Raw genomic sequence first — 11,500 nt, 5'->3', positions numbered from 1 at the left:
TTTTCTACCTTGCAAGTTAAATCTAGCTGAGGTATGCAATACATACACTAATTATAGTACAAACATACACTCAAAGCTGAGTATTAGTTTCAGGTAATTATAACATCTGTTTTTTATCTTCAATCTAAAATAAAAGCACAGCTTTCACATCAAAACTCCAAACTAAGATGCCAGCAAAATTCCAACTGAATTAGCAATCCATAAAAGAATATAAGGGAAGAAAAGAGCTTGGTATCAGACAACTGTACATGAGAGTCCTGGGTAGTAGATGCATAAGTTATGGCATTTTTTAAAGCTTGAAAAATTATGTCTGTAGTCACCCAGGATTAAAAAGTGTTTATTTCATGTCTTATGCCTCTTACCAAAATGACAAAGAATCTTCATGGTGTATCTAACCCTTTTCATTAACAGAAGGATTTCATGAGTGTAGAACTCAGTGGTGGGCGTATAAAAGTCAGCTACGATCTGGGTTCAGGTACAGCTTCAGTTATCAGCAACCAAAATCATAATGATGGCAAATGGAAATCCTTCACCCTGTCAAGAATTCAGAAGCAAGGTAAGTTCTTGTGGTGTCAGAACCATGACTTTTTCCAGTTACCTGCGCAGTACACCTAACCATCTAATCACAGGGAAGATGCTGTGGGAATTACGAGGTCTGGTGATTTTAGCAGCTTTTTTTTTTTTTTAAGCTTATAGGTGTGTTGAGTTGCGTGTGAGTGATTGCACTGTCAAACAGTGCTTTATGAACAGGTAGCCTATTTTTCAGGCATATTTTTTTTATACAGTCATAAATTGAATTCTAAAATTCTTCTGATTGGGGAAAAAAGAAGTCTTTTCATCAGTTCCCTGATGTTGTTCCAAATCACGAAACAGGCATGTGATTTTTGTTAGGACAGCAATAGTTTTAATGCTGTACAGTCCTCTCATGCTCAGCATATACCAAAGTGCTTGAAAAATGCAGTGACTGTACTGATAGTACAGTATCTAACTAGACAAACACCACTACTTTATCTTCCCTCATGATGTGCATTGTGCCATGAACTGAATCTGCATGGAAATAACTGGGAACATCTCCAGAAATTCTATTAATTCTTTATAGTGTTGCTGACACAAAATGTAAAGAGGTGAAATTTGATAAGATCACAAAGACTACTGGTTATCATGCTGGCAAAACCCTTTTTTTGTTTTGAAGTCTGCTTATAAGGCTGATAGAATCTGACCTGAACCAAATTAGTTTTATTTCTGGAAACTGTGACATACTCTGTGCTTTTGGAGTTTGAATTTTTTTACTGCATTCTGAATCTTCAGGGTCACCGCGTGCCCCTAAACACATTCCTGCTACCCCCTGCAGTGCCAGCTCTCTGCCTGGCCTTTACACCTCACACAGTCCCTCTTCCTTGTCATTTGGCTGAAGTAGACTTGGGAGTTGAGAGAGTGGTCAAAATAATTTAGTGATCTCACTTGCAGATTTGCTGCACCTTTAGAGGAGGAATGTCTTATTGCTAGCCAGTTATCATAGTTCATACTTAACCCAGGAGGTATTAATATAAAATGCAATGCCATGTAATTGTAACTTATTAATTGCATTCAAACATCATTTGTTTGTCATAAACAAGATACAGGTATAGAAATGAAAGGAAAATTAATCTGGTTTTGGTAAGGTGTTGAAGAAAGTCTGTCTATTTCGTTCTCAAGGAGGAAAATAAATCCTTTCTTTTCATCCCTATATATTTTGGGGCCTGCTCAGCATTTTTTACTGAGTCTTCTTTCTTTTATTGAAGTTTATATTCTGTATTAATTCATACATTAAAAAAACCCATGGAACAAGCACCTTAATAGGATGGTTGTATGTAGCACATCACTGATTCCAGACTGAAATTGGATATGACAGCTATTGCTTTGGTTTTGAAAGTGGTTTAGAGTGATGATCACCAATCTCTAAGGCACGTAGTGACAGTGCTTAACAAACTTTTACACTAAAAACTCCTGTTCAAGGGGCAATCTTTGGACTGAGATCACAAACTAAATGTAAAATCATCTCTTGTCATAACTATGTCCTGAAGTGTTAGCTCCAAATTACAGTGACACAAAGAAGGCACCAAATTGAAACAGGTTTAGAGAATATATAAAAATAAAGTGTACAGAATTGCTATAGCTTTCCAGGTTGTTATGGAAACAGAGGAAAGTGCAGCTTTCTCCCCCAGCCCATAACTGATAATGTGGAAATCCAGTATCTTAATTGCAAAATACAGCCTTCCTTGCTTCTTCCTTTTCCTGCTAACCCTCCAAATATTTCTCTGTTGGTTTCTTACATTAAGACATCATTGTTCATGACAGATACTTTGTAACTAATCTCAAATGTCTTTTAGCCAACATATCAATTGTAGACATAGACACCAATGAAGAAGAGACCATAGCAACAACTTCTACAGGCAGCCACTTTGGACTCAACTTAAAAGGGCATGAGAAAATATATTTTGGGGGATTGCCAACCCTGAGAAATCTAAGGTAACGTGGCTTAAACCAATTTCTTTAGTCTTCGTAAGGGGATGTAAATACAATGTAATCTTATTCTCTGCATTTATTTCTCAAGTTCATTTGCAGTAAGTGAATGGTGAATTCCCCAATGTACCCTGGGAATGCCACAGCAGAGTAGCGCTTTATTTGCATATGTTTTGTATTTCACACAGCTCACCTTACACAGATACAATGGAAATGACACTTGCAGTGCAGTACATCTTTCTGATTTTGTGCAAGAACCATGATGTAGCTGACTTTTTAAGTATTTATTTATTTATTTGATGCATAGAATTTATGACTGCAGATTCAGAGAGTTGGCTCAATACCTTCACAAAATTAAGGACAGGTGCTTGCTTTGTGCATGAGTTGAGAAACTGACCTACAGACTATTCCACATGAGATTACTGCTTAATGGGTATCCATGTTTTTTGCATGATGAGTGTCAGTATACTTTAAATATGTATTAAAATATTTTCCTTAGATATAATTTTCAATTATTTGTAGAATTTAGTTCCTCATGTCCTTATATAAAATTCCTCCTGTATTCAGGACTTAAAGCATATGATACAATATTCTTCATACATTTAATGTAGCGGAATGAAATTTTTTCCCTTTAGAAGTCTGATCCTGAATTTCCTACACAAATATAAAATTCCCAGTAATTATTTGTTAAATATTGCATAGTAATATTCATAAATGTTAACTTCAGCATAAATAAACTAAAGAAATGGGATAACAGATACTTGAATTAAATGACTTTCTTTCATGGCTTTAAATAGACCAAAAAACTTACTGAAAATTAAAATGAATATTCAGCAGTTTTGCAGTGACAAGAACAAGAGAATCCTGTGCTACAATGAACAGATGAGCAACACAGAAACAGGCCCATTAATCTCTGTCAGCTTCAACTACATGGCATAATGAGAGCCTTGAAGTGGTCTTGTGCACAAGGAACTGTTGTGTTTAATCCACAGACTCTTCTGCCACTAAAAGAATGGACATATTTGTTAATTTATTGGGATAATCATTGACCTCTGATGTCAAATCACCCAGCAATAAAGAGATCTAAGATCTATTTTACCCATGAAATAAAACACTATATTATGTAATTGTGAAATCACACCAGTGCATAACAAAACGTCTAGAGCAATTATCTTCCACTTCCTTTGTGGCTGCCCAGAAAATCAGTGTACCACAGCTACTTTGACCTGTGGTAACCGTTCTGCCTACAGCTATGATTCATCAGTGCCTGAGGCAAGATTAATGTTACGGTAAATTAGAATCAAAAGTACTGAAAGGGGGATTAGGGCAAAGCTGAGCTGCTGCAAACAATAGACACTGGGGTATCCATGACTTTGACATTATCAGATCGTGTGAGTTCTGCCAAATTGTTTTACATGGTTTGCTTTTGCTCTTGGCCAAGTATACTATCAAGTTATAAAAACCCTCTGATGTGTTACATTTTAAGGTAGCTGTTTGCAGAGTAAACCTGTTAATTGTTATAGCCTGATAGCGTACATAGAATCTCACCTTTTATTATATGTTGCTTGTAAATGATGTATACCTGCTTCACTGTGAAATGGCTGAACCTTGCTAATAAGTATCATGAACAACAACACAAGAAGTACCATTTGCTACAATTAATGCCACGTTGTTGTTTTCTTTTTTTTTTCCTGTCTTTCTTTTTCACCCCAGTATGAAAGCAAGGTAAAAACAATCAGATTATTTGCATGACTTGCATGTGTCTAGTTAAAGTGCAGCTTGAAAGCACGGGTGGCACCGCAGCAGCAGCAGCAACATGGGTAGTGTTTAGAGCAGCTGCTACGCTAAGGCTCTTAGTTCAGCGAGCTGCTCTTGCCACAGCCAGCACAGCTGCTCCCAAGGGTTCCACGCTGTGCACACACCTACATGAGCAACTTCTGTTTTCCTCACGCAGCTGCTTACTTCAGCTGTGTGCTGCTTGTGACACTGCGGTGCCTCGGGAGCGAGGCTCCAGCCAGCGGTGTGCTCCAGCCAGCTGTGTTGCTGACTTTGGCTCCGACCTCCGGGCTGTAGGAGCAGTGTAGTCCCACGCGAGGTGCGGAGCGCCGTGCTCAGAGGCAGTGAAGAAGTCACTGAGGAGAGCATGAAAGTGAGGTGGAGATTTTTTGTGAAATTTGCCACTTCTCATGTTAAGAACCAGGAGTATGAGGGGAAGAGAGAGGACGTCACTATTTCTGTCTGCAATTGCTGGCATGAATTGGAAAAATACAACTTCACCCCAACGCTCCTGCCCTGAACCTCAGAAAGATTATTTCCTCCCAAACTCCAGAAATTGCTGTTTGTTTTCTCTCAAAACGGTCTATCTTGGCAAAAAAAAAAAAAAAAAAAAAAAAAAAAAAAAAAAAAACCAAGAAACAAACCAAGAATTATGCAAGATCTTGGTGAACTTGGACCTTGTTTCATGTATTTTGGAAAGGAAAAAAGAAGTCTTAAGTAAACATCAAGGAAGTGTTCAGTGTTTGCAAAGAGGTTGAGCCAGACAACCCACAGTGCTCCCTTCCAACCTTACCCATTCTGTGTTTATGTGATATGGGTTGGGAATTATAACAGCAACTGTTTGTAACAAGACAGGATGAGGACAGTCTGTCACTGGACAAGGCAGGAATGGGTAGTAGCAAAAATGGTTTCTCGTTGGCAAAGACTATGGGCATCAGTGACAGTGATAACAGCAAAACTGGTCTTCCACTGGGAAGATAAATCCATAAAGGAACTGGAGAAGAGCTAGAAAATAAAAATGAAAAATTAAAGGTGAACATAGCTACTTGACTGTAAATAAAGCAGCATATGGATCATTTTAGTAAACCAGATGCTTGCTTTAACTTATGCAGAGAGTACTAATTTGCCAGAGAATACATCACGCTTGCTCTGTTGGCTGTAATGCAAAGAATGGCTTTCAGTGCCAAAATGTGCAGCTGAGTAATATCGGTGCAAAATGGTTTTATTTTGTTATTTATGTTCTTTAAAATTTTTTCTTTCCTTCCAGGGAACTGAAGTGTTTGTTGGCTTCCCCCTTTCCCCCCCCCACCCCAGTTTTAACTCATTATTTATTTCCCAAATTAATTTTTCTCTCTTTGAGCTGTTCATACTGTTCAGATATTCTAGTAAACACTCATGGGTAATATTTTTTAGTGAATTAAATAGCGATTTTTTTTTCTTTATGGATTTACTGTCCATGGTACCAATGGCAGCCTTTTATCTGAAGAGGCTTTTCTTGTGGCATGCCTGGTTCAGATGTTACCAGCAGTTATGGTCTCACTCTGGTGTACTCAGGCCTGGGAAATCATACCTTTGCAATCAAGCATGATTGTTTTGGTGTTACTTTCAAGGGATTTCTCATTTCCTCTCATCAGCCAGCTGATGAGTCAAACATGCAACTTGAATTCCATTACAATATTTTCCTGTCTTGGATGGATAGTTACATTCGGTAGCAAACCCAAGTGCTCTGTTTTGTTTAACTGCCTGAAAAAGTCAGATGTATTGCTGTGTCCTAAAAAAATATGGAGCAGTTTTCATAAGAAAGATACTGGAAATATAAAATATATGTCAGACCACCTGATTGCATTCCTGAAGTGTGTTGGCAAAAACTTTTTTCAAATATTTGTACGCTGCTGAAGTTCTTTCATTGGATCTAGCATGTAAAAAGAGAAACGAAAAATGTCTTCCAGTTATGGTCTCTACTTATGTTATGATTTCCTAGCTTGCATCTTCCTGCTTTTGCCCAAGGAACAACAACTTCCTTATTTCATAGCTCACTGTGTGTTAACGCCAAAGGTCATAGCTCTCCTTTACCAAAGGAAAAACACAAAAAACAAAACAACCAACCAAAAACCCTTAAAGAAAAGAAAGAAAGAATTGTTGTCAGTTGGAGATGAGATGAACCTCTTGTTACACCTTTGAGTGATGCAAGGCAGAGTGCAATGTGTGCTGATAGATTGTAGAAGGCAACATGTATTTGAGTGTATGTGTGTAGTTAAAGTGAAAAATAAAAATCAAGCATCTGTGCATCTGAAAGTGTACGTATGTGTGTCTGGCTGACTGTTCTCCCTAAACTCTATTTTTGAAAACACATTGTACTTCTAAATGTTTTTTAGGCCTGAAGTGAACTTAGAGAAATACACAGGTTGCCTCAAAGACATTGAGATTTCAAGGACACCTTATAACATATTGAGCAGTCCTGACTTTGTTGGTCTAACCAAAGGATGCACACTAGAGGTTAGTCTGATTTCCATGTATTTTGACCTTAATGTTTATAAATGTTTTCTGGTTTCTGATTTGATGGTATATTAGATTAATTGTATATGGTATATTCCTTAGATAGGAACCTAATCTTAAAATCCAGTTACATTTAAGAGAATGAAAGATGAATAAATCTGATCAGCAAGTAAACCAGTTTTTCAGATCCTGACTACTTGGAGAGTATCCCTGGCCACTTGTGATATCCTTATCCCTAAAGGACAGGATTTTTCTGAACTGCTTAGCAGTGATTTAGCTTTGTTTCAACCAACTAAAATGGTAATTATTGACATTAATGTGTATAGGCACTGATAACACTGCAAAAACTAAAAAAACTCTGATGCACATAAAACCCGAGGATTTAATTTTTTAATTGTTATTATAAAATCATTTACTGCATAAAACCTCAGGTATGAATACTTACTGTCATGAGCTACCAGTGAGTTGGAAGGCACATTTCTTACTGATCACTAAGAATGTGCAAAATTGGTGTTGTTAGTTCCAGCTTTAAATGCAACTTTTTTCAGTTGTTGCTGCTTGCAATTAACAGCCTTCCAGTGCATATAGAATTCAAGGAATCTGACCTGAAATGTGGGAAAGAATTTAGTAATTTTCCCTGGAAAAGTCTTTTTATATAAAAAGATACTTCCACTGACATTTGTGTCCCAATAACTTGTTTGTATTCTTCCCTGGAAATCTCTACTATTTAAGATAGTTTTGCAAGCAGATGGAAGATATCCATCAGGTACCATATCTGCCATATATCTGATATTCCATATCAGATACCATTACAGTAAATACAAATGAGTTGTTGTTAATCTGATGCTCTCCAAATATTTTATTTTTTTTCTACAAAACATTGAAACCTGACTTTGAACAGCAACTGGAATTTGGCTGAGCCAAAAAAAAGACAAAGGCCCTATTTTGCTGTGTTTATCCTTTGTACCTTTGGCCTTCATCAGAGGTAAAAGTACACAACCGTAGAACTCTCAGACAGGATATTAGACTAGATATGTTATGTGATCCGTATTTTCAAGTTTGTGGTAAAGCTAAATTGTAAACAAGCAGATTGTTTAAATGCTTTCAAATCTTACATATTTGGCTTCAGCAAAAATTTGATGGAGAGGTTCATATTTGTTTTCATTTATAGTATATTTTTTCTGGAACAGGAAAGAAGGATAGTTGTGTTAATTTTCTTCTGTTGCTATGAAACTTAGAAAGTACTTTCACATTATTTTATAACACTTGAGGTTTCAGAGTATGAAATCTAATTGGATTAACCTCTTTGTTGGGAAAATAAATAAAATATTCTAATTGTACAAAACTACATGTAGGAAATTAAAAAAGAAGTGATGCAAAAGTAAAGGATAAAGACTGGATATGTGTTCAATCATTTAAATGTCCTCAGATTTCAGAGAAAAGCACCACCAGCAATGATTTTATCTGGAATAATTTTTTATCTCTAGACCTGAAAACAGTTCTACTATACTGATAAAATGGTGAACTACTTGAGAAGAAGTCACCATTTCTATTGATTGGTCTTCCACATCTGGAACAATACATGAGTTGGCAGCAATGCCAGAAAATCTTTAGGAGTATGCACTGATTTATCATTTGATGATGTATTCTATTCTTTAAATTATGTTAATGGTTACCAATGTCCAAAGAATTGGGCCATGTGCAGCAAGTGCTTCATTTATGACTCTGAGCAACCAAGAAAGCAGTGGTGCTTAGTGAAGTAATGAAGATTAATGAAAAGTATTTTCTCAGCACATCTGACAAATAATAGAATCTACTTTACGTGCATATTGGGTTTTATTACTTATTGTATAAATTTAAAAGCAATCTCCAACTGTATTAACTCAATGGAAAACACATATATAAAATAAAAACAACCTTGAGCAGTTATTTTTAATCAAAGAGGATATATTGACATAAAACTGGAACTTTGCCTTCCTGTAAGACAGGATTCCACAAATACAGTAATGATGCCAGATTTAAACAGATAAACTGGTGTTTGCAGAACACTTTGAGGAGTAAATTGCTAAGAGCGTATTATTACTTTCCATCTTTTCACACTAGTTATATTTAGAAAGTTTATTATTTTAGTTCAGAAATCTTCCTGTGCATTCATAATCTTGCTTTTAATTCTACTAATGCACTTTCCTGTCCTCTCCTTCCTACAGAACATTCATACAGTCAGCTTCTCCAAGCCAGGTTTTGTGGAACTGCAGCCGGTCTCCTTTGACGTTGGCACAGAAATCAATCTCTCCTTCAGCACCAGGAATGAGTCTGGGATCATCTTGTTTGGCACAAGTGGCACAATTGTCCCTCCCAGGAGAAAACGCAGGCACTCTGCAGGGAAAGCTGCTCCTCTGAGGAGAAAGCGCAGGCAGACAGGGCAGGTAAGAGGAACCTGGCAAAAGATTAAAAAAAAACCCCACAATTCTACTGAACTGCCACAGTTTGTTTCAAGACACTCTCAGATGTTTATGCCTAAGTTAAAATTCAGTTATTTGGAATTAATAATTTCTAGTGTTTTCTTTTATCTGATGAAGAATCTAACAGAAGCTCAAAATTATTTTTTTTGTCTTGGATAATTTGTTTCTCTTACAAGTTTACAGACATATATCCATTGCTAGTTGCTAAGCAGCAGATTTGGTTTTCTATTATATTCCATGTTGGGTTTTTTTAACCAAACCCAAATTCTTCACTCATTTTGAGGACTACTTATGCACTGTTAATGCTTGGAAACTATCTCAATCCTGTTCATAGTGACGTAAATGAGGATCATTCTAATTTCCCTGAGACCAAAAGAAAAAAAAAAAAAGGCTGGTGAACACAGTGAAGATAAGCCCCTTGTTTGGCATCACTGATGTGGAATTTAAGACTTGAGTGCTCTGGCCTCTCCTTCCTTCTAATAAAATACAAATTTGCTGTTTTAGTCCACAGTGTCTGAGTGACTGGTTAAAGTATGATTGCTAGAAATTGTTAGAAATTATTCAAGTCTCTATTAAATCTTGATTAAAATTCTGACAGACAAACTCACTACAACCGCAATAAACAGAATGTGGTGATGCATTCCTTGTTCAGGATTTCTGGGAAGTGATACTTCATTATTCCCTTTTCTGCCTATTTTGGAAGAGAGCTCTTGGCAACCTGGAGTAACACACTCCAGGGACAGCACATTGTAATGGCTCACCTGGATGACATTAACTTCAGGGTAGGGGCTCCTTCATCGTTTTCCAGCTCTTCAGGTCACAGAAGTGGACATGACCACTTACACTGGTGCTGGAGTACCTATTGGCGTGATTTGCCAGCCCTCCAAACACAGAGCTCAAGCTGAGATCAATGCACTTCACGGCTTGATGAGTTTAAGAGCATGTCTTGTAACAACAAAAATCAGAAGAATTATGGGTTAGAAGTCTCCATCCTTCCCTGAAAATAGAGTTAAATCTGCCATTGACGTTTTCCAGCATGACCTCATTTTACCCCTTCCTCACTATAAAAATGCTGGAGTCTGAGTATAGCAGCCGCAGCAGAACTGAAACAGCAGTGTCTTGTCTATGGGGAGCACATTAATAACCAGTGTGAGACAATGAAGCATACACACTAATGTAAAACTAAGTGAAAAAATTTCTTTCCAAATGTAACTTACTTTTCACTCCAACATATACCTTGCAGGCCTACTATGCCGTGTTCCTAAACAGAGGTCGGCTGGAAGTGCACATCTCCACTGGGATCCGGGATCCCCACAGAATCACTATCAGGCCAGAGGCTGGCGAGTTTCACGACGGCAGAGCTCATTCCGTCCGGATAGAACGAGCGAGAGGGTAACAAAAACCTACAAGTGCTGCAGACAGCACAGCACAGCTAACTCAACAAAGCAAATGTATTAATGGCTTCGGCAGTCTGTGTCAATGCTTCTTCTGAGACCAAAAAAAAACCAGTTTCATTCCATCATTATCCCTAAAAATTCTTAGAAATAAGTTTCTGATAGTCATTGTTGTTCTGAAGAGCTGGGTTTGCATGTTTTCACAGGCTACCAGCCTGTTTCTCCACAGACTTGTGTTTGCCTGGACTGGCATCTTTATAACCTTCTGGTTCTTCGCAAGTATATTTTATAAAAGAGTCTGTGGGTGAGAAATTCTGCCGTGGTGCAATAAATCTCCTTTTCAACACATAGAGAAAAAAGCTATTTTCAAAGGATACAAACTGCAACACAGCAGCCTGTAAGCTTTTTGAGATGCCATATTCTGGATACAGTTGTGCCCACCTAAATAGGGTAAAATCGTGAAAGCACAGTCCCACTTTTCTTATTGGAAAAGACCTTCTCAGACCATGCTGTTTTTGACTGAATTTCACTTGAATTCCTTTGCCCTTTCTCAGACATTTTAAAACTTTCTTATTACACTTTACCATTCAGAAAGTGCTTAGAAACAGCACTACTGTAGTATGTAGGACTCAGTCAGCCAATAATATTTATGGTCTGGAATAGCCCTTTTTCCAAGCAGGGTTTATTATGGACATGTGAACATAAATATGTGTACATTCTGTACAGACATCTGTTGAATTAGTGCACTATGCACAATGTTCTGCATGTTAAAAGAAATCAAAAAGAAAATGTGACATCCAGCATGTTACAAAAGGTGCTTATCTACTTCACCCTCTTACCCCCACAACACTGCAGCCTTCTTGACCCACC

General features: G+C 37.3%; 1 protein-coding gene across 1 annotated transcript in view; it reads left to right on the top strand.

The window, feature by feature from the left end:
* LAMA2 (laminin subunit alpha 2) overlaps positions 1–11,500 on the top strand; it is a 338,729-nt gene that overhangs the window by 308,117 nt on the left and 19,112 nt on the right. The window contains exons 50-54 of the mRNA XM_066180303.1: positions 412–556; positions 2,370–2,508; positions 6,654–6,774; positions 8,982–9,200; positions 10,480–10,628. Of these exons, the coding sequence (XP_066036400.1) occupies positions 412–556; positions 2,370–2,508; positions 6,654–6,774; positions 8,982–9,200; positions 10,480–10,628 (773 nt within the window). The remainder of the gene's footprint in view (positions 1–411; positions 557–2,369; positions 2,509–6,653; positions 6,775–8,981; positions 9,201–10,479; positions 10,629–11,500) is intronic.

This window comes from Chamaea fasciata, unplaced genomic scaffold, assembly GCF_029207755.1.
Source record: "Chamaea fasciata isolate MVZ Bird 193981 ecotype frontalis unplaced genomic scaffold, bChaFas1.0.hap1 SCAF_3, whole genome shotgun sequence".
NCBI lineage: Eukaryota > Metazoa > Chordata > Aves > Passeriformes > Sylviidae > Chamaea > Chamaea fasciata.
The sequence above is the reverse complement of the archived record's forward strand: the minus strand, read 5'-3'. Positions and strand labels throughout refer to the sequence as shown.